The sequence below is a fragment of the Urocitellus parryii genome, chromosome 6 (assembly GCF_045843805.1).
Source record: "Urocitellus parryii isolate mUroPar1 chromosome 6, mUroPar1.hap1, whole genome shotgun sequence".
NCBI classification, from domain to species: domain Eukaryota; kingdom Metazoa; phylum Chordata; class Mammalia; order Rodentia; family Sciuridae; genus Urocitellus; species Urocitellus parryii.
Window position 1 is genome coordinate 177,564,011 of NC_135536.1, and position 23,854 is coordinate 177,587,864.

General features: G+C 39.3%; 2 protein-coding genes across 6 annotated transcripts in view; both read right to left on the reverse strand.

Moving 5' to 3' along the window:
- Cpne1 (copine 1) overlaps positions 1-13,410 on the reverse strand; it is a 26,204-nt gene extending 12,794 nt beyond the window's left edge. The window contains exon 1 of one of the 3 annotated variants that reach the window (XM_077799370.1): positions 13,321-13,410. Coding sequence is in view for 1 of the 3 variants with exons in the window: in XM_077799372.1 (XP_077655498.1) it covers positions 11,647-11,661 (15 nt within the window). In the remaining 2 variants the exon portion in view is untranslated. Of the gene's footprint in view, positions 1-11,646; positions 11,745-12,261; positions 12,323-13,320 lie in introns of those variants that run through there. The other 2 variants (XM_077799371.1, XM_077799372.1) reach the window with 2 other exon arrangements.
- Rbm12 (RNA binding motif protein 12) lies at positions 7,161-22,726 on the reverse strand. Of its 3 annotated transcripts, none has more exons than XM_077799368.1 (3): positions 22,596-22,726; positions 17,355-17,407; positions 7,161-13,463 (listed from the first exon to the last, which is right to left on the reverse strand). In XM_077799368.1, exon 3 carries the CDS (start codon positions 13,439-13,441, stop codon positions 10,529-10,531), a length of 2,913 nt encoding a protein of 970 aa, XP_077655494.1. In that variant the 5' UTR covers positions 13,442-13,463; positions 17,355-17,407; positions 22,596-22,726; the 3' UTR covers positions 7,161-10,528. The 3 variants fall into 3 exon arrangements, with proteins under 3 accessions (XP_077655494.1, XP_077655493.1, XP_077655495.1); XM_077799367.1 differs by having other exon boundaries at positions 17,355-17,439; XM_077799369.1 differs by lacking the exon at positions 22,596-22,726 and adding an exon at positions 22,026-22,364 and having other exon boundaries at positions 17,355-17,439.
- Between the last annotated feature and the right edge of the window lie 1,128 nt (positions 22,727-23,854).

Below are 23,854 nucleotides of genomic sequence, written 5' to 3' on the forward strand. Positions count from 1 at the left end.
TAAATAAAATAATGGTCTATAAACAACTAAAAAAAAATTGCCTGATTCCAACCCAATAAAACCAAATTACTCAGGCTGTGATTGTGGCTCAGCGGTAGAGCGCTCACCTAACATGGGCAGGACCCGGGTTCAATCCTCTGCACCACATAAAAACAAAATGCATTGTGTTTTGTCCATTTACACCAAAAAATAAATATTTAAAAAAACAAGTTACTCAAAACCTATCAAAATGTATAACTTACTTATTAAATATTTCTTACTAGACTGTAAATCCAGATCTGCCTGATTCCCATTACAGTGCCTGGCAAATAGCAGATGCTGTTTTAATATCTGCATATGTTGTATTAATGAATTCTAGGAAATGAATGATAACCCAAGGATCCTTGGAAATGACTCTAATCTAGCTTTGACCTGATGCTGAAGCCATCAAAGGGGAAGTGAGCTTTTTAGGAACATCCAACAGAAAAGACAAATTTTATTATCTCTTGGTACTTCCAGCTACCCTCACCTTTCCATCTGAAGCTACTCAGGAATTGCAGATACAAATAGCTATTTTCTGCCTTTACTTTTTGCCATTTGGAAGTCACATTGCCTGCTGCTTCTCTTCGTACTTTTCTTTCTTCTACTCACCCCCAGTCAACCTCAATACTTTCCAAGCCCTGGACCCCCAATAGGGTACATTCACACACTATCCCTTAAAGAAACTGTATTCATTCTCAATTTTGTAACTCAGAATTCACAAAATGTCACAAATAAATAGGCAGAGAAGGAAAATGGGATTTGGGTAAAGCCACATACATGGTTAAATGAAATAAGTGCTAAATGCAAATAGTCTGACTCTGCCACTAGTCTAAAACTTTGGAATACAGTTTTCTTGGAAGATCCTCCCTTCCATTTATATTCAATAGCAATCAATAGTAACTGCATGGGTTCTTCAGCGAAGTGACAAGGCTTCCTACACTGTTTGTAGTCCTTCCTAGCCACAGTACAATACTGTACCAGATTACAAACTTGGGCAAAATACTTAATCTTACTAAGCCTGTTTCCTCAAATGTAAGGGAATATTATTCAATATAGATTAATGTTATGTATGAAAGGTGTATGGAGTATTTAGCACATATGATAGGCTTGTTACTAGCACGTGTTGGCTATTATTAGTATCCTTCAAGCCTAGCTCACATAGACCCCCCCTTTTATCTTTCTAGCACTCAACAACATCTTACTCTAGGATACCATACTCAATTCATTCCACACAACAGTATTTTCTCAATGTTTCTCCAGCTATTTTGTCAATTAAATGACTAAACTTCTTTCGCATAAAGTAGCAGCATAAATGGCACTTCAGGGGGCTGAGGTTGTGGCTCAGTGGTGAAGTGCTTGCCTGGCATGTGTGAGGCCCTGGGTTCAAACCTCAGCATCACATAAAAATAAGCAAAATAAAGATATTTGTCCATCTACAACAAAAATATATATTTAAAAAATGGTACTTCAGTTATCTTCTGCTACAGACAATAAACTTGAACACAAAACGGAAATTCAAAACAACTGAGGGAAGTTTGCATTAGGGTGCTAAAGCAGGCTAGTATAACTTACAAGAGCCAATTGTTAAATATTAAGGAACTGTGTGAACAAGTGGCCTTGGTAAGTTTAAAACTACAGATACAAGATCAATGCTGAAGTTAGGGTTAGGGTTTGTTTCCCCTGGGAGCAGTTCACAACATACCATGGGTGACAGGGTATTTCACTCTGATAATAGGGATGACTTGTCCTTTTTTTTTTTTTTTTTTTTAATTGCCCTGTTTCCCTGCCTTGGGAGGTTCTAACCCTGCTCTTCATAAATCCAAGAACCTATCTTTTCTCCTGGGTTCAGACAAATTCAAATCAATGCCACATGAGCTGAAATTTATCTGTCTTTCAAGCTTAGGAAATGCGCTACCCTCTTCCCTCCCAAAAGCCTTATCAAGAAAGGCACTAGCCTGCAATTACTACCTCCCTTCCTTTATCCACCCTAAGTCATGGTACAGAAATTGTACAGAAAGGCTGCAAGGAGAAAGACAGGATCAAGTGTCTTGGCGGTAGGATCACTCCTCCAACAACCAAAGCCACGCTCACACCTGTTGCCTACCTTGGCATGCTGGAGCAGCTCAAATGCTGGATCAAGTTTTGGAAGTGAATCAGGAAATCCTTTATAGGCTCCCGATGGAAGAAACACCACCCACTCAATACTCTTCCCATGATTGAAAAAAAGACTACAAACACCACCATTCCTTTGCTTCTCTGTCTCCTTGAGGCATACTAACCCAAGGATTCTCCAAATTTTAATCGGCAGCCCCATAGGTCACAAACTGAACTAAAAGTATAAAGCTTTACTATAAAATTATATTCTTTACTCAGATGTATGATTCAGGGCCACTAAAACCATGTCAACTAAAATTTTAACCAATAAATTTGGTTTAAATCTACATACTAAGTCTGGCTGCCATACAACATTTGGCAACACTGCGGTTTAACTTCAACATCCCTACAGATTTACCCAAAGTTGAACAAATCTAACCTGTGCTCAACTCTAGAATCCTAGCTTGAGAATTGGATAAGGAAGACAAACCAGACTGGGAAGGAATGCGTTGCCTATAAGCAGGCTTGCACTATTGTGGAGCTGGAGTTTTTCTCTGCCTAGAGGCTCTGAACTTGCTTACACTCAGCCTGCACCAGCCTACTCTCCATGACCATGAGCTCAACTATGGACCCTGAGAGGCTTTGCCAACAGATAATGCTTCATTTCTCCATACCATACTTACAGTTGAGGGACTGAAAAAGCTGGAGCAGGGAGGGTCAGTATCTATGACAGAGGACTACTGCTGGCAGCTTCCGTATCCTACCCACCCACTCCCCACCCTGGTTTGAAGTCAGGGAGAGACAGGGAATAGGGTGCATCTCTGAAGCCATGCAGGCATCTATGAAAATTCTGTTCATCCCCATTATCAATGAGACCTTGGGCAAGTTACTTTCCTGATTTCCCTATAAAGTTGGGGTAATAATGTCAAATTTATATGGCTATTGGGATAAATAAGTAAGGCTAACTATGGGAAGCACTCCCTTCATTGCTCATAAAAGGGAAAATGCATCTTTTGAGTCCTTGTACTATTATCATTAACTCCTTGTTGATTCGTGCCATAGCTAAGAGCAATGCCTCTGCTGTACCTGATCCAGAAAACCTAACTAGCAGCTTCTTAAGGGAAAATGAAAACACTTAAACTCTGAAGTTCCCAAGATGCAGTGTGGGACTGCTCCCACACAAGAAGTAGTAGAGCAGCATCCAGACAAAAACTTGAGTTCACCCCTAATCTAAGGTCCAAACCCACTACAGATTTCCAAAAAGAGAATAGTTGGGGTTGCAGAAGCTTAAAATTGGAGAGGACACCATCTAGTTGAATCCCATTTCATAGAAGAGACAGAGGCCACAGGAGGAAAATATTTCCCGGGTCACTATAACTGACGAACCACAACCTGATTTTCCTTCAAAGTGTGTTTTCTCTGTCCAGCCATTTTAGCTCACATCTTGTAATCCAGCCCAATCTAAAGCCCACCTGTCCACTGAGAGTAGTAAGGTTCATGTGGCCTCTCCCTAGACCTTTAATAACTAGCCTTGCACACAGATGGAAAAGAATTATGTATCCATCACACTCTCCCTGTTTAACCACTGGGGCAGGAATGACGGAACTGCTGGACTCCACATTCTCAGGACTTCATCCAAAGGAATGCATTTTAAACAGCAACCATAAATATTGCAAACAAGGTAGAATTCACCTTAGAAAAATGTGATCTATATGAAAATTTTCAAAGAATATATACAGTGTAGTCAATTCTGCCCCATCATGCCCCTGCTAGAATTTACTTTCTGTGGGGCATCTGATGCAATAGAAAGACCACCTTCCTGACCATCTCCCATGTGCAGTGACTTATGGCCCAGAGGGGCTGAGTGAAAAGCAGATCAGATTCCACAGAAAAGTAACCTGTCATTTGTAATGCAAATCTACCTACTTTCACTGGAATATTTCATTTGGGATTCTTGGGAGAACTTAAGATGAGTTGTTTCCAAAATTTGCTTGCTTGGGAAGTAAGGGTGAGATTTCACCAATAGGGAAGTCATACTGCAGCCACAGGCTGGTTTACATTTCCTCTTGTCTGAACATCATTCAGCAACTATTCAGGAAAGCCTTTACCCAACTCCTCTGGTACACGAGGTGCCTGGTACAAATACAATAAAGCACTTTCATGTATATCTGAAGACTCTACACTTACTTTGCTTTCTTTTCCATGTGCTAGGTACAGAACATACCTCAAAAGTTGTTAGTATAGGCTATAGCTACTATGTATATTCAGGTTGAACCATCTTAAAAGCATGAAGGTAATAGATGTTTCAATTTCAACAGCCCCAGAAGCAAAGCATTATCTATTTCAGGACAGCAGTTTATTAATCCTTCAACCAGTTTAGCCAGATTTATAGCAGAGGGGCTCTTCTGGTCAGATGGCAGAGGGAGTTATGTATGAAGTATGTGCCATCTTCCCACCCCCATTGCAACCCAATATGTGGAGGAGTGTAGCAGTGGGTGGCATAATTCATTTCAAAGTGGAACCAAAGATATATGAGGAAATCAGCAGAGGAGCCAGCTGATATGATTTAAGACCCTTTAAAAGCAGCTGAATTTCTTCACCCTTCTTAAAGCTTTCCCACTTCTTGAGGACTAACAGGTGATTTGTGGTAGAATAATGTAACTGTTACCATTTGATATGAAGCACAAGTGTGTATGAAAAAGCCTTATTCACTAATCAAGAGCTAAGTGAATTATCTCTATAATCTCTACCACCTCCACCCATTAGGAGGATAGGGTTACCAAGAGAGCAGCAAGGGATCTTCATTCCAAGTGAGTCCCATAGTCCTTGTTACCATAAGATTTACTATATAAGCAGGCAAAGCAGACACTGGTGGCAGCAGAATGGAAAGGGACTGAAACACCAAGGGATAACCTATGTAAGTATAGTTTAGTTCATTACTGGGACAAGTTAAACCAATACAACATCTTTGACTCTTCATTTATGTTCTTGTATCATTGATACATTTCCCCCAGTCACTATATCTCATTCTGTTAACATGAAATGGTTAGCAATCAACTAATCTGGAAAATGAGTTGAGGGCTGGGTTCATGGCTCAGTGGTAAAGCGCTTGCCTAGGATGTGTGAGGCACTGGGATCGATTCTCAGCACCGCCTATCAATAAATAAAGGAAAGGTCCACCAAAAATAAAATTAAAAAAAAAAAAAAAGACTTGAAACTTTTTACTTAGAGTCCATGTTGGACAACTGGGGTTCCATTTCCATTGCTCTGCTGTGCCATTTATCACTTTTCTACCACTGCCAGCTGAGTCTCTGACTTATATTTTCACTAGCGGGAGGTCCCTGAGGCAGAGTTTAAGGGATATAGTTAATGAGATTTCCCCATCACAATATGCTGCCCTACTGTGCTGCTTTAGGGTTGGAATGTTTATATCAGGTTGCTTTTTTCTCCTTCTGGACTCTTCAGTAGTTGAGCAATGATGTGGAAAAGCATGCCACCTTGGTTTGCTGGTTGCTAGTTATGTTGACCCAGAAAAGGAGCCATATTCTAGGATGCTATTGAGACTCTTGGACAAAGTAGCTCAAAGCACCAAGAATAAACCCAGGAACAGCATAAAAAGAATTAATGTTTACCTGAGCAGGCACCAATGAGATGAATTTGCTTATGTTGTTGAACAGGTTTTTCTCAGAAAAAGTCACCTTAGCATCAGAAGATTAATTGTGTGACTATCAGAGTACAATCTTTTCAAAACACTTTACATTAAGTCTTTGTGTTCCATCAGATTTTACACTAAAAAGATGAAACTGTAATCAAGCAATTTTTAAAAATAAAAAAGCAGAGCCATAGTTTGATTCTACCATATCCCACAAAAGCTCTACTTTTGGGAAAACAGTCAATAGATGTACATAATTGATAAACTCTTGCTGTAAAATACTGGAAAGCAGAAACAATGATTTACAGAAGTGATCAACAAGAAAAACAATCATTGCATCAGAGTCCACACCTTTCAGGCGGTAAAGGCCATGCTAGGTATCTGTGGGCAGTTGATTTCACTCAGTCATTTTTCAAATTCCTGGACAACCTTGATTATTTATAAAAGGCTCATGGTGGCATGTGCCTGATGTCCCAGTTATTTGGGAGGCTGAGGCAGGAGTTTGTGTGAACCCAGGAGTTCAAGGCCAGCCTGGGCAGACTATGTCCCAAAAAAAAAAAAAAAAAAAAAGGAAGGGGAAAAAAAGTAAAATAGTTCAGTTACTACCTGGAATTATGTATGTTAGTCTAAATACCTCTTAAGTGAGCTGGTTATTCCTAATTCAAATACACAATAAACAATTAGCAATAATTACACTTTTCAAGAACTTTCGTTATAAGAGCCCACTAGATCCAGCAACTGTAATCCAAACTTAAAAAAAAAAAAAGAATTCTGTGGAGTTTATGAAAACTCATTCACTATTTTTTTTCAGAAGTTGAATAAGTGTGGAAGGGACTAAAACCAGAGCATCAATGTCAGAAAGCAGCAATATTTGTGATTCCTCTCCTTTCTTCCCCACCTCAAATACCTCATACAGCAATACAAAAAGAGAGAAAAAGCTGTAGAGGTGTGTGAAAATTATAATCTATTTTGAAGATTTCTCTTCTCTTTTCCTACTGTAATCAATTTTTTTAAATGTTAATTCACAGACCCTTTAAGACTCCTGTGAAAAAGAAGAATCTAGTATCTGTTCTTTCCAAGTCCACATAATGAAGTAGTTCACTAGCAAACACACACAGTAAATTAAAATTCTGAAAAGGTGGATATCACAGATTTGACCTAGTATCAAGACTCCTCCCTGCCGTTCCAGGCATCCTCTTCTTTCCAAACTTCAGCATTAGCAGACAATTAAAAGCAACAATTGTTACCTCCTCCAAGATCACCAAAATTCACCTTTCCAAAGGCACAAAATATTTTCAGGAAGTTTAAAAAACTTATGTTAAAATAGCTCAGTACTTTTGTGCAGTTAAAGCATTAAAAGCATCAGCCTGTTTTTATTTTGTGACAAGTTTATTGAACAGTATTCAGACTTCATCTTTATAAACAAAAGAAAATCTGCTGAATGATGCCAAGGCAGTATTTGCTGGCAATGCTGGGCACATATGGTCTATGAGCCATTTTACTGTGTGTAGTTTCTAAAGTTTGGACTACTAATAGAACTGCCAGTAAAACAATTTAAATGTGGCAAATTTTCTGAAGGTGGGAAATAATTTTTAAAGCAATCGCTGCCAGAAATTCTCTCCAAGAGGTTTAACTACCAGCGACTTTTACATTTTCTTTACTTGTTTTTTTAAGTGTTCTCAAAATTAAGTGAATTTTCTTTTTACACACTTGACCCACACCTGTGCAGAATCACAGAATCCAGAAAAATGGAGTGAGTTTAAGTCATGCTTCCTCATTTTTATGCTAGGTGACTCTTTCCACCTAAAAGGTACATGTTTGATTACTTCCATACAGTCCCAGATTTTCATCTGGTGAGTTAAGACTGACCTTAACTATATTAAATATTATTACTATTTGAAATTCTGAGTAACAAGTTTTCTAATTGAATTTTCATTGTCAATGTTTTGACAACTTGGTATACAGAGTCAGAAACTACATTTCTCTTAACACTGTGTTGCATTAAAAAACAAAACAAAAACCAGCCACTAATAATTGTATATCCAAGCTACAGTGTAAAAACAGAACATACCTCCAAATTAGGCTTATAAACTAAATCTTCCACTAAACTTCAGAAAAGTTACAAATTTGCTTATTTATAAAATACATTTTTCATAGTTTCTCTAATCCTTTAAACCCAAAGAAAAATGAACAATAAAAACTCAGTAGGAGGAAAAAAAAATTAAACCTAATGGAAAAGATGCTCTTCCATTAATGTCAAAGTCACCGAACACAGACAATAAAATTTACACATAAAAATTGAGAATACCATGATAGTGTTTACAAATGCACACAACTTTGAGCAAAACTTTACAATCCTTCATACCATACAAAGCAAATGAGAAAATAATATAAATTCAATTCTACACCAAACCTAGTTCTTAGGAGAAAATTTGTAAGAGAGGTATGGATAGTTTCACAGAACATTTTCAAGAATTTTTTAAACCTGAAACTCCAAAGCCCAGAAGATAAACAGTATGCTTAGCAGTTAGCACTATGTTAATAAGTCTCAGATACACAAAAATCAAGTTCCAAGACAGCAAAGCATTTAATTACATTTCACAACAAGCACTGTTGTGGCTCAACGAAATATGAAACACAGTTCTCTCCAATTGCTACACAAACCACTATTAAATTTATTTAATTCGATGAACAATGAAATCAAATTCTCCTTTTCATCATTTACCTAAGATGTAGAAATAACAAAGTAGGTGCAATAAAGTGTATGAAATATTTAATAAGAATGTACGAGCACATTTAACCAAAATAAATTGTGAAAAAAGGGCTTTCATCTTCAAACAACCCATTTTTTTTTTCTAAAATGAAAATAGTCAGCTTTCCAACGGGGAAAATAATCTGTGGTTGAAACAAGACTCCCAAGCAGCACTGAAGTTTTTCCCATTGTCTTTGGAATGAGAAAAGATTACTTAACAGCTCAAATTGAACAGCATATACAAACATTATATTGCTTTTTAAGTTGAGGAAGCAGTATCTAGTGATCTGTCATATCAAATTTGTGTTTGTGAATTATCAAAAAGACCCACAACACAGCCACCTCTTCTTTGAGTTTGAACAATCCTTTCCCTAAAACAAAATTCCTGTACTGTCATCCTCTGATTGTACACAATCTTCACAAGTGAAACTGTTACTACTCTAAATTAAGGGCGACGCTTTATTTCAGTGTTCTACTGATTTGCAACACCAAAAAGGCACTACATAATTTTTAATAGGATATACTTCTTTTAAAGGTCAGACCTCCATAAGTATTATTGATTTGTAGGAAACGTTGGAGATGTTTTAAACCAAGGCAAGAGAGCAATGTAAAAGATAAAAATTTGTTTTTCATGATAATTCCCCAATCTTCCATTCTGTACATTAACAATATAATGTGACATATCTTTAGAGAATTTAAACTAAGGGGGGAAAAAAAGCCCTAAATAGAGCCTATGTGGCAGTGAGCAGGACATTGCAAGATAAATATTTTTATGACTAGGACACGTACCAACCAGAAGCTATGTGTCCTGAATGCCCAAGAAACGAATATAAAAGGGCAAGGAGTCTTAATTTGCTCCTCTCTGGCAGCTAGACTTTTACTCTGCACAAAGAATTTTTGAGAACAAGGCTCCTGATTAAATAACTATACCAAAAAGCCTCTAACTTAACAGGATTAAACACATAAACCTATGGACCAGCTTCTGAATCTTTTATTCTATAATGGTATTGCTAACAATTTCAACTTCAGTTTTAAAAGACTAGATTAATATAATGCTCTTTCTAATGAATAGATCCCTCTTTTATGCTTTCAGGCAAAAATTTCACTGAAGTTGGGACAAAAGGGAATTGCTAGAACAATCATCTTAAACACTGGTTACTAAAAGTATTTTCTGGTTTCAAAGCCACCCAAACCACATAAACAATTTTTAAACTTACTAAACTAAAACTTGGCGGTTAAACCAAAAAGGCTCTGGTAGGCAGAGGACTCCATAGTTTATTTTTATGGCAAAAGTCTTATTTCACACAGTTTTAAGTGTGTCATTAGAAATCAAAGTTCAGGATTATAGCACAAACCAATTGTGGAGTTTCATATTTAAAGAAAAAAACCAACAAAACAGTTCTGCTCATTTACAAATGAGTCAATTAGGCAAGCAAAGCAGCAACGTCTGAAGCAGGACTGTCCATACAGCAAGAATCCTCAAAGAAGCAATAAAGGTACATACAATGAATCTGTATACAGAGATTTTATTCAATTTTAAAAGAAAAATGAAGACTTTAGACAAAGCTTTGACCCTATAACAAAGCACATCTGTCCAGCTTTAAACCAAATTCCAAGAGTAGCCAACTTCTATATTTTAGTAGCTGGCAGGAGCACCCTCAATGAGCTCTACTGACATTTCTATTTTCTTCATCCCATATATTATGAAACAAAACCAATCTAGACTCCTTGATAAACTTTATGTGGTCATTGAGTTTTTACAAATGGTTTCTCTAATAGTATGCCAAAATCATTTTTGTGTTCTCTCCAGATAGCTTTACTGTAACATACAGCAATGTTCATCCTGGTAGTGAGCTGTAAACAGTCAACCAATGCTTTTGTTATGGAAACCAATCTATATGCAATTGAAACAATCCACAGGTTCTAACCTGAAAATACTAGGAAAACAATCTGGATGCATTGAACACAGCAATATGAAGGTCTACCCTATAAAGAACTGATGTGAATGGCTATCCTAATACAAGTTTTACTTTTCTTGAGCCTATAGGCCTGTCATTTAAGTCAATGACAGCAGCTGTGGCTTCGTCTCGAGATTCAAAGGCCACCATGGCTTCACCTGTGGGCATACCTTTTTCGTTGTATTTTAAGCACACTGAGCCTGGGATTACTTGATAGCCATAAAAGAAATCTAAAATCTCATCAATAGACACAGTGAAGGGCATGTTCTGCACTTTAATTACTGTAGGTCCTGGTTTCCCAGAACTAGATCCAAAGCCAGGTGGACCACCAATATGGATTGGGCCAGGGCCAGGGCCAAAGGCTGGCGGTCCACTCAAATGCCCAGGGGCACTTCCAAGACCAGGAGGGCCACTTCCAAAGCCAGGGGGGCCACCTAAGCTACCAGGACCATTTCCAAAATTCTGAGGGGCCCCTCCAAATCCCGATGGCCCACTTAAAGTATTCGGTCCACCTCCAAAACCAGGAACTTCCAATCCTAGACCAGGCAAACCACTGTTTCCAACTGAAGGCATACCAGGCCTAGCATCACCAAAGGCCCCTCCTAATCCTGGAGGAGGCAGTGGTGGCCCAAAGGCATTTGATCCACCAAAATTACCAGGGAAATTAAATGGAGGTCCATTGTTGGCCTCCTTTGATCCTACTGTCAGGAAAGCATGTTCTTCACCTCCAGCACTGGGCATTCCCGCACCCGGCATTCCCGCAGTAGGCAGGCCTGCACCAGGCAGTCCTGCAGTGGGCATTCCCGCACCAGGTATGCCCGCAGCAGGCATGGCAGCGCCAGGCATTCCCGCAGCAGGCATACCCGCAGCAGGCATTCCTGCAGAAGGCATTCCCGCAGCAGGCATGCCTGCAGCGGGCATGCCAGCGCCGGGCATTCCCGCAGCAGGCATACCAGCAGTGGGCATGCCTGCAGTAGGCATTCCAGCACTAGGCATTCCTGCACTGGGCATTCCTGGTACTGCAGGATTACCCGGCACAGGCATCTTTAGGCCCTTTTTTCCTTGGGCAGGGGGATTTTTCTCAATCTCCCTCATATCTTCTAGGGTAACTACATGAACAAATGCTTCTCTCCCATTAAGTTTTTTACGGTGTAAGTGTTCAGACTTACGTGCATCTTCTTCATTTTTAAACTGAACCAATGCCTGTCCTAGACCTTGCCCATTGTTATCAACAAGAACATGTACTGCATTTTCATCCACTGGGATTCCTTCCAGGAACTGCAGAACATCCATCTTGGTAATGCTGAATGGAATATTTGTTATGTGGGCACAGACTTTGGCAGAGTTGACATCCCCCTCTGGATTTAACATCATTTCTCTCTGGTCATAGCTGAAGTTCTGGAGTCTTTTTCGAATCGTATCTATCTTTTCTAGCATACCTTTCTTAGTAATTGGATGAACTTGAATAAAGCGATTGCCCATGTATTGTTTATGACGACACAGAGCAGCCTTATAGTCAGCCTCATTCCTAAACTCTACGAAGCCTTCACCAGTTGCTTTCCCATTGGGTCCATAAGCTATATAAATACTATCTTCCACAATATCCAACTTTTTAAAAAAATCAATGACATGTTTGTTTTCTGCTTCAAATGGCAGCCCTTTCAAGTAAACACAAAAACCAGCCTCATGTGGTGATCTTGACCTTGACCTTTTCTGCCCACTGGGCGATTTTGACCTGGGCAGTGTCTGAGGAGGGGGATGGGTTTGTCCAGAAGGTCCCATACTTTGTTTAAAAGTGATATGTCCTCCAGCAGCTACCCACTGTCTCTCTGTGGCAGGGCTAACTTCCACATAGCGTTGAATCATCAGCATTCTGTTTCGTTTCAAAGCTTCAAATGTATCTTGAGGGGAGAGAAACTTAACCAATCCATTCCCATTATTTCGGCCTACATGATCTTTCAATAAATGCACCGCATCAACACGGAGCCCATGGAAAAATTCTCTGACATCATTTTCCATTGCAGAAAAGGGCATTCCATGAACACTGACATACAGATCATCAGGGTTGATGGGAAGAGGCTTCACGCTGCTTTGAGAGTTCATCTGGATAGGGTTAACAGGATTCAATGGACCCAAAAACATAGGGTTCAGGTTATTGTTCAGATTTATAGGTGCTCCAGAGCCATTCATTCCAGCAGGTAAAGGTGCCACGGGTGGAGGATTCAAGGGTGGCATGCCTGACATGGGTGGCAGTGGGGTCATGGGTGGCACAGAAGGGACTGGTGGAATCGGGGGCACAGGAGGCACAGGGGGCAATGTAGGTACTGGAGGAGGAACTGGTATTGGGGGAATGGATGGCATTGGTGGCAAAGATGGCATTGCTGGGATTGGAGGAATAGGTGGTGGTGGGACTGTGTTCATTGGAGAGGCTGTACTTGGAATGGTCGAGCTGAATGTTGGGCTCCCAAAAGAAGCCCCCATACTTGGAGGAGCAGTTCCTACGCTGGCTGTGGAAAATGTCTGTATGTTTTTGTTGCTTTCATGAACAGAAGTGGTAGCAGTAACTACACTTGGTGAAGGATTATTAAAGTTGGGTACTGTTGTAGGCAAGTTTACCCTGCCACTCATTCCTGAGCTAGGTGGTGGTCCTGATCTACTAGCATTTGCTGGTGGTATATCTAGGTTGGCAGTTTCAAACCGCCTACGACTCAGTTCAATCATATTCTGCATTTCCGTTTTACTACTCAACAATAGTGTTACTTTTGACCCTTTAATTGTACCACCTGTGCGCATCATACCAAGCCTTGCATCTTCATCAGTGGCAAAAACGATGAAAGCCTCACCCAGTTCACCCCCTACAATATGCACGCCCCCATCAGGGATGGTCAATCCAGAGAAGAAGTGGCGAATGTCCATGGTCCCCGCCACAATTGGGAGACCTTGCAAACGGATGACCACAGCCATGCTGCGCTGAAACCACACACACCTGCAGATGAGAAAAGGCAACGGCCAGGTCAGACTCCTGTTTATCACACAAAGTTTTTAGCTGCAAGAATGACCAACTACCATATTAGGCCCTGGAACAGTCCCTCAGGCTAACACAGGCATCATCTTTTTTTAAATTTAGAGATTCTAAATTTAAATGTTAAACCCAGACAATTTCAATTTCCAAAAGAGATTAATTCTGGAAACAATCAGATGTTCAGTCCTAAGATCTGAAAATTTCAAGAAAAAACAACAGTAGGACAGTACAAAATCACCATAACATCATTCAGACAACTAGCCCTTAAGATTTAAAAGAAATGTGTATATCAAATCAGGAAGCCAAGTTTAACAACAGGTAGGGGGAAAAATCATACAAAGGACACATTAAATATTTAAAACTATTTAGCATCTTCCCTAGAAACTTCATAATTTCAAAGAATTACCAGAATGTCATTTTATAGGGTTGCATCTCAAAATCCAAATTAAAAATTGGAATGCTCAAGTCTCAAATGAGAACCAATTTCATTTTTCAAACTAAAACTTAAATCTTTTCTTTGGGGAAGGGAGTGGGGGGGGCACACTGAGGACTGAATCCAGGGCCTCCAAATGCTCTACCACTGAGCTATTTCGCAGCCCTCCTTTTGTTTTTAAATTTTTATTGTGAGTCAGGCTCTTGCTAAATAAATTGCCCAAGATGGCCTCAAACTTCCAATCCTTATGCTCAGCATCCTGAATAGTTGGTATTATAGGCATGTGCCCACACACTCAGCTCCTAACACTTTTCAATCACACACACACACACACACAAACCAAAAAAAACAAAAACTTGTTATACGCAAGCTTACAATGCCACTCATTCCTGAGCTACGTTGTGGTCCTGATTTACTAGCAATTGCTGGTGGTATATCTAGGTTGGCAGTTTTGAACCTAAAAATAACATTTTCTTTGGGGGGGGGAAGGGGGTTCTGTTTTTATACTAGGGATTGTACCCAGAGGCACTTTACCAAATGAGCCACATCTCCAGTTCTCTTTTTTATTTTAAGACAGGGTCTCACTAAGTTGCTTAGGGGCTCACTAAAGTACTGAAGCTAGCCTTGAACTTGTGATCCTCCCACCACAGCCTCCCAAACTGCTGAGATAACAGAAGAGTACAACTGTGCCCAGCACAATCTGCCTTATAACTTTATTTAAAGTTAATCTATGGGGCTGGGGATGTGGCTCAAGCGGTAGCGCGCTCGCCTGGCATGTGTGCTGCCCGGGTTCAATCCTCAGCACCACATACAAACAAAGATGTTGTATCCGCCAAAAACTTAAAAATAAATATTGAAATTCTCTCTCTCCCCCCTTAAAAGAATAAATAAATAAAGTTAATCTATGTATGGAATTACTTATTATAAACATGGCTAATACACATTAAGAATAAAAAATAAATACTAAATAGGACAGCCAAAACCTGAGTTAGCTATTAATCACTTTGTTTCTTTTGAGACTGGGTCTCATATGTTGCCTAGGGTGGCTTCAAGCTTGAGATTGAGATTCTCCTGCCTCAAGCTTCTGAGTATTTGGGATTACACATGTGTGCACATTACCTGGTTTAATTCATCACCTTAAAATGTAGAACTTGGGTGCAGCATCATTCACATTAATTAAAACTCAGGTTCAATGATTCATTCCCAAATCTACTATTAAAGGGGGGAAAACAAGGTCTTGTTTTCCCCCAGACAGGGGAGGGCTGACAATGAAAAGGAATAATTTTTTCGGTTTTGTCTAGGGTGTGAAGTTTACTCAGCAACTGTTCAGTTTCTTACCCAATATAACTCCTGTGGGATCTCTAGTTACTCATGATCTCCTTAAATAATGTCTATTTTAATTTAGTCAAATGAAAGTTTCTTCCAAATTTAAATCAAATCTCAGTATTTCAGTTCTAATGGCTTCTAAGAGCAAATGCAAAGGCAGGCTTTTGTAAACTGACACAAACCATATATATAAGGCTGAAAAAATATTAATTTGAAATTAATGTGAACAAATCAACTTTTCAATATGAGCCTATTAAACTGGCTCCAAAGCCTCAAGGAAGTTATTAATTATTCGTGGTTTTATTACTTCTCAAACAAGGGCATTAAAAGGTCTCCTGTTATAAGGTTTAAGAAACATTCTACGGGGCTAGGGATGTGGCTCAAGCGGTAGCGCGCTCGCCTGGCATGCGTGCGGCCCGGGTTCGATCCTCAGCACCACATACCAACAAAGATGTTGTGTCTGCCGAGAACTAAAAAATAAATATTAAAAATTCTCTCTCTCTCTCTCCTCTCTCACTCTCTCTTTAAAAAAAAAAAAAGAAACATTCTAGAAAGGAGTTCTTCCATGTAAAGTATTACATGAATACTAATATAATGTAATCAAATCTATAACTATATCTCAATATTCTGACTGCTGCATACAAGGAGAAATAAACTGAATGCAGTGGTATACACTCATAACCCCAGTTACTCAGGAGGCTGAGGCACGAAAACCAGCCTGGGCAAATAGCCAAGACCTCCATCTCTAAAAGAAGGATAAAAAGAGAAATATATTACTTTACTTTGATGGTTTTCTAACACACTTATATATAAAAATAAAAGTGTTGTTTTTCTTGTTGTTTGTTTTTGGCAGTACTAGGGATTAAACCCAAGGCCTTGCATGCACATTCTAGGCAAGTGCTCTACCTACCACTAAGCTATATCCCAGTCCAAAATAAAAGTTATTTTCAAATTTAATCCAGAAAGATGGACTGGCAAATAGAAAATGCTCTTCATGAATCATCTAAAGCACTACAAATTTGGGGAAGATGGGCAAAGTTTTCCATTTATTTACAAGAGTCAAGAAGAAAAATTAACACTAAAAAAAAAATTATGCCAACAAACTTTCTTACATTATTAAGCAGTTTAAAGGGAAGTTTTTCAAATGTAGGAAAGTGAGATAGCATTCCTGTTTAACTTCAAAAAAATATTTAATCACTTTATGTGGGAAAAACATCATGGTTTGTAAACCAGGTACCCAAAACAACTTGAGAGAGAGAGATGTAAATTTGCACTCAGACAATAAAATGGGAACTTGATATGGCCTCAAGTACACAAAAATTAAACACAACGCAAGATGACACACTCGTTAAGTCTTTAAACCATTTTCTGCTGAGAAGAGATTTACTGAAAGTCTATACAAGGTTACAATGAAAACATGCTCATCTGCCTCAGATTACAAGCAGGAAAGGGGCTGAGAATTAAATCGAAGAGCACAAGATTTCTTCATAAAGCCATCTGAAGAGGAAAACAATTTTTAGGTTCTGAAAAATATGAGTTATCATCTGTTGTTCTGCTACTAATAAGCATCTGTTTGATAAGTCATTTCAACCTATCTTGAGTCTAGCTTAGCTAACAAAAAAGTTATATTAAATTTGCTAAGTTTCCATCTAAAGTCTAAAATTTGTACTCTACAACATAACTCACTGTCTATACCTATACCTCCAGGGACTATATATATATATATATATATATATATATATATATATATATATATATATATACACACACACACACACACACATACACATATACATATACCCATACCAATAACAAGCACCTGTATTTGTACGTCATCTAGAAGGCTACTAAGGGGGTAAATTTACTTACTACCTAACAATAAAGAATGTAGCAGGAGAAATGCATCCATGTAAAACTGACCCTCAAAGGAAGCAAAACTATTCAAGGTACCCATTTACCCCAACCCCAACCCTCAAATAAATTTGTAAACACACACATACAACAATTTCACCGCTACACATATTTTTATGTTTTCTTAACAAAGTATCTCATTTTATTTTTGTATTAAAACAAACCCTGTATTCAAAGTCTCTTACCTGATTAAACAAGAGATGTATTTTCTTAACAAGAAGTAGAGGCCAAGTCAATCCTGTGGGCAACCAATTAAAACCAACTTTTAGACTGCAATAGAGAATAAACGGAGGCAAAAATCAATGCAGGAAACACAAAACAATACGCACAGGCCACACTGAACTGTATATTAAGGCAGCGAGTCTGAAACCACCAGAGAACTTCATTGGAATGCACATGGGGGAAGGGGGGGAAAGCAGACACCAAATTCCCACATACACTTTTAATTGTACTGCTTTTCATGCATAGAAGTCTCTCAAAATATCTATATATTTATATGTCTCACAAACATGTCATGAATTAGCCCAAGAATGAATCAACAGAAACAAAGCTCAGCTTCACAACTGGTAATGATTTTATCAATTGGTGGCAGAACAAGTCCAACCTCTACCTATTTCCCTATATTCCCACCAAACTTTGGATGAAAAAGCACCAAGTTCACACAATAATAATTCCTTGGCAAAATAAGTTGTCAATTCAAGGGTATTCATGGAAATTATTGCAACTACTCTTTCAATATAATTTCCTTTGCATTAAAATATCAAAGATCACAAAACATAATGAAAGTTTTGGCTATGATGACCAGTTCCACTGGGGCTCAACATATTCAGGAAAAATACTTTCTCATAACACAACAGTTCCAAAAATCTTGTTTTAAAAATTCCCTAACAATGTCTGACATACTAAGAAACAGACCACACATCTTTCACTAGAATTTATTCCAAAATGTTACAAAGTTATGTTCACAAGCAACATACATGACCAAATGACAATTATATTCAAAAGGTCACAGTGTGGGTGGGGGGGAGTACTGGGGAATCAACCCAGGGGTGCTCTACCAACTGAGCTATATCCTGAGCCCTTTCTAGTTTTTGAAACAGGATCTCCCTAAACTGTAAGGCTGGCCTCAACCTCCCAAAGGACTGGGATTATTATAGACTGTGCCAATGCATCTGGTTCAAAAGGTCTTTTTTTTTTTTTAATTCAGAAGAGGAGATGAAAAAGATTGCTGCTGTTCAGTATTAAGATCATCAATAGATTGATAAATGATGCTCATTTTTAAAATTTGTTCTAATTAGTTATGACAGTAGAATGAATTTCATTTTTTAATATCTTTCAAGATTAAGCTATCACTAGTGAGCTTAATATTCATCACCAGAAAGTAAAACCAACTTTAAAAATCCCAAGTGTTATTCCAAACTTGTCTAAAGGACAAGTTAAATGTCTCTGAGTCAACTACTCAAATTTAGAACAGTTTTGCCAAAAAGCTATGCAAATGTTATAAACACTTTCAAAAGCCCAGAGCATTGTATTAATCTTTGACATTGTACAAATCTATTCTAATTAAGTCTAAAGGGTTTTAAGGCTCTTCATCTGAAAGCCATATCGAGCAATTTATTTAAGGTTCACAAAGAGAAATACGACGGAAAAAAGCAGCTTCAGATAAAGTTATAAAGGGCATGAAATTACTGCAATATTTGTTTCTAAAAGGTGTCCACTCTAGCAGCTATAGAAGCAGGGTAATTTTCTAGTTAAGTTACTTGTGAAAAACATTTGATCCCTACTGGAGATTCTAATTCAAAAAGTCTCAATACAATGGAAGCAGATTCCTCAGCCTCTTTCCTTCTAGAACCAAGAAGGCATCTGAAGGACAAATCCAGATCATCTACTCAAGCCCAAAGGAACTTATAAGATCTACACAAAAATTTCTAAAGACTGTTCGAAATTATTTTATTAGGAAAAAGAATTCTCATTCCACAAAGAAAGGTTGAAAACCCAGCTGAATTTGACAAATGCCTCATTTAAGTTGTGTTCAATTTAAAAATACAAAAATCAATCCACATATAAATTTGTGATTCTCTTCTATTTCAGCAAAGAGAAACCCCCATTCCACCCCAAGCCAAAGTATGCAGGAAGTCAAGGTGAAAGGAAAGAAGGTTCTGAGAACTGAAGTATTTTTGTTTCAAAACCATACTTTGTAAGATCACAATAATTTAACGTGGTATCACTGTTTTTCAGGAACCTGCTCATTCCTATAAGCTAATGTCAATTAGCAATCTAATGCAGGATTCTAAATTGAAAAATTCATCCCACTCACTTTAAGCTCTCGTGACTTTAAAAGAAAAAGAGAAACAATTCTATGCTACACCCCCCTAAAAATATGTATTTTACTTATACAAAGACTAGAAGCATAGGCAAAAAGAAAACGGGCCTGGTTTACCATTAATCCACTAATACATTTGAGAAGATCTAAAACAAGCAAGTTTGCTCTAGTATACTTTCCATTTCATACCCTAACACAGACATTAACGCAGCACGACAATTACCTGATTTATACATAAATTACAAATATCTGCTATAAAAATTTAGCATATTAAGACTAGATTTTCTGATTTACTAGTCATTCTAATCACTTGGAGTTTCAGGATAAAATGATAAACCTCTTTATCAAGTCTAGACACAAACTAGAACTTGACCGTCTACACTCTTCATCTTGTAATACACACTCAGAAGTAAATATTTGTTCAGTTAATCTAGGTACTTCATTCAGATCTAAAAGAAACAACACTAATAACAAAAAAACACAGCAACACCTCATTTCACATCAGAGATAAGCAGCAGAAAATCGATTACAATAGGCACACTATAAGGAGTATAATCATAATCACATTATGGAAAGCATTATGAAACTACCACAGCTTCATCCAATTGATTTTATCCCCATCACCAAATGGAGCACATTTAAGATTATGGGATCATTCATAATGAAAAAATTCTTCTGACACTGATGAAGATGTATTCATTTTATAATACATTGATCAATTTTCCCATTAACTTCCCATTCAGTACTCAAAGGCAGCAAGACTTTAATATTGTTATTTTTGATCCCCCCCAAAAGTTCAACAAAAATGTTCATTTTCTTACTTCATTTACACTTCAAAGTAAAATACTCCTAACCTAACCTACCACATTCACCCTCACTGTGGTTTAGGACTGAAAAGCTGGCTTTAAACCAAAACTCTGCAAACCAAAGGGTACATAGAGGGTGGTAGTAAAGTCTGACAAAACTACACAGTTAAAATTATTATTCTGTTCAGTTGACCTAAATATTTAACAAATATCCATGAATATTTATTAAGCACTCGTGAGCCAGGCATTAGACATAAAACTTGACAACAGTCTCCATGTTTTAGGGAGATAGCTAAAAGCATCGTTTGTGCAGCCAATTACTGATACTTAGTTCTTCCTACACCTACAAAAGAAAACAACCAAACTGAATAATGAAGTGACCCTCTACAAAATGGAATAAAAGCAATACCAATATTGTCACTGGACTCCAGCATCCGGTACACATTGATCTACAAAAATCAAGTTTTATACCTAGAAAATTGTACCAACAACCCCCAAAATCTCATTATGCTGACGACCAAAATATTTGACATATCAAAGTGAAAAAAGTCTAAAGTGTACTGTAAGAGCACATTATAAGTAACTACCACAATGGTTTCTAAAGCTTTGTATTTTTCACCTACTGGATTTGAATATAAGAAAAATTGAAATACATTACAATCATAAACAATGTAACCAACATTTAATCCAACATAAGAAAGTGACATAAAAATGCATTCCCTGTTTTGGTAAACTGCCAAATTATTCATACTAAGCAGATCGTGAACTATTATATAAGCATACCAAACATTTAATTTCCTTCAAAAAAAATCACCATAGATTCATGTGAATCACCTGTAACAGTTTTTCCAAACTTTTTATTCTTACAAAAATGCACAAACACAAAACTTTCCACCAAATCCAAAAATCTCCATTCCATCAAAACTACCAATTTCAAAAACAAATACAACCTACAAGTCTAGACTTGCAGGATTTTTTTCCCAACGGCAAATACTCTGAAATACATTAACAACACTACTTAACAAGGTCCCAAGCAATTCTTGTTGCTAAGACTGAATTTTCCAAAAATTACACCATTTGAAACCATGCAGGCAAGAAGCTCTAAGATAAACACTCCATTCACAAACCTCTCCCTTCCACAAGCCTTCAGTTGCCACATTCCCCCCACCCCCGAAGGTTATTTTGATTGGCATCATCCTAATCTTGAATGATACAAAATGGCTCCTGCCAGGTGCCCCCATTTACATTAGGTCTTCTCTGGGGACACAGGCGCCAAGCCGAGTTTTAAGGCCAGAAACCTCTCCAACCACAGCCTGCAATTCTCAATATACACTACCTAGTTGAATTAATGTTTAGCATTGAATAATCCTGAGTAGCCCACACTATAATTCCTCATATTTTTCACCATAAAGCACATACGGGAGACAAAGTCTCTGCAAACCCGCTGCTCTAAGTCCAACCCCGACACTAACCTGTAGATCTTCAAAGGCCCTCCCACCCTTTTCACGTGGCTGCAAAGTAGCGCCGCCAAGCTTCAGAGTAACTCAATTAACTGTCCATCGAAAGCATCCACCCTCCACATCTTACAGGACTTTCTCCTTCATAGTGCCAGAGATTCCCCTCCCAAGTAGCAGTAAATGTGCTTCTTACAACACTAGCTTTCTACACACGCTAGAATAAGCCCCTCCTTAGCTCTGGGCCTTGAAAGCACTTCATTATAAGCCCACCTTCAAGCCAGGAAGGCGGCGAGTGCTGAGACTTAACTTCCTGGACTCACAGGAGTGAGCTTCCTCCTCCCTGATGTGTCCCGACTGTAGTCCCCTTTTGTTGGAAGGCCACAAAGGCCTTCTTTACACTTCAGTTACAAAGAATGTCCTCACTACGATCACCTCTCCACTTGGGCAGCGGTGTTGTTATAACCTCTGCTCTATTTGGAGGCAAAGGGAGTCTTCCCCATGCATGGGATGTAGGTGTATTTTCACTGCAGTCCCCGTTAGTTCACAGGCCTCCGAGGTACCCAGCTCTGGCTGCCTCCTCTCAGACCACCGAAGGGTTCTCGCTATAGCTTCGTCCCCACTTCGAAACGCAGCCTCATCCTTTCTCGCGCCCTCCTCGCGTCCGCGCAGGCCGCAGAGACGTTAAGTGAGCCCCAGGAACCCCGCAGGCCAGCCCCAACCCTTTGTGTGGGGCGCTCGCTGCGGCGGGCTCAGAGGCCTCCGAAGGCCCCGCCCCGGGCCATCAAGGGGCGGCTCGAGCCCCGCACAGCCCCGCCCGTTTCGGGGCTGTGGGAGTCTTACCGGGGAGAACTTGCGCGGCACCAGAACCCAGACCCGAGTTACCCCCCGCGCGAGTGCCTCCGCCCCGCGGCCGACAGCCCCAGCCCGAACGGCTTCCCGGAGCCCACCGCAGCCACCACCTCCTACGCCGCTTCACAAAATGGCCGCCGGCCCGCTCAGCAGCTCCGCGTTCCAGGAGGGGGCGGGACGAGATGGTGACGTCGTGAGGCAGGACTGCGCAGGCGTGCTGAGGTTCTCTGGCGAGCTCCCGGAAGTTGCGGGAGTTGGTGGAGAAGACTTTCGTTTAGTGTTTACAATCTTAGCTCCCAAGCCAGACCTGAGGCAAGCTACCAGTTGGGTGCACACGTTCTTCTCTGTGAGACTTTGAGCAGATTCCTTCAATTCTTTCAGCTTCTCCGAAAAGAGGGAAATAGTGCTTACCTTGCAGAATTGTTTTGACCTTTAAAAGGATCAGAAATAGTGGCTGGTTCTATTGATAATGTCCTAACAAAGCCAGAACCTGCTTCTTTTTTTCCATGAAACAGAGTTTCAATCCAGGAAGCCTTATCCAGTCTAACCGCTCCACAACTATATCTTAGTATTATTTTGTTATAGAAAAATCTATTTCAAGATACTTTGGTCCTAACCCCTACCCAAATACTCCTGCTTGTGAAGCCAGATGTAAAGAGATAGGTAGTTAGTGTAGCTAGGTAAATCAATCGAGTCTAAAGAAAAGGGAGTCCAATCTGAGCCCGGGAAGTCAGAACTACATCTGGGAGACTGAAATGTTAATGTCCCCAAGGCCACTGTTGGCCCATCCTAAAGAACTGTTAATGAAGCAGCTCCCAGCAAATAGAGAGGTGCTAATCAAATCACCCTAGGCCCTTCCAGCCCGGATCACTCCTACCTTGCCCCAGCGTCTCACCTGTTTTCCACCTTTTGTCCTCCTACAGGTATGTAGGAGGACAAAAGAAGACCTTAGATACAAAATAAGATAAGACCTCTCCATCCCAGGGATTCTGCTTTTTCAGATCCCCTTGTTCCTCCAGAGGCAAGTCTTCTCTGCTATCCTTTAATAAAGCCTTTTACTTTCCACTCTACATTTGTCTCTGCGTGCTTCTCTGGTGTTGTATTTCAGAAATCAGGGAAGCAAGAACTCATCAGGAGAACCGTCGGTATCACTTGTATCCTATACAACCTCCTTCCACCCCCACCGGTACCCAGTATTCAGGATCAAACACAGGCCCTTGCCCCCGCTAGTCAAGTGCTCTACCACTGAG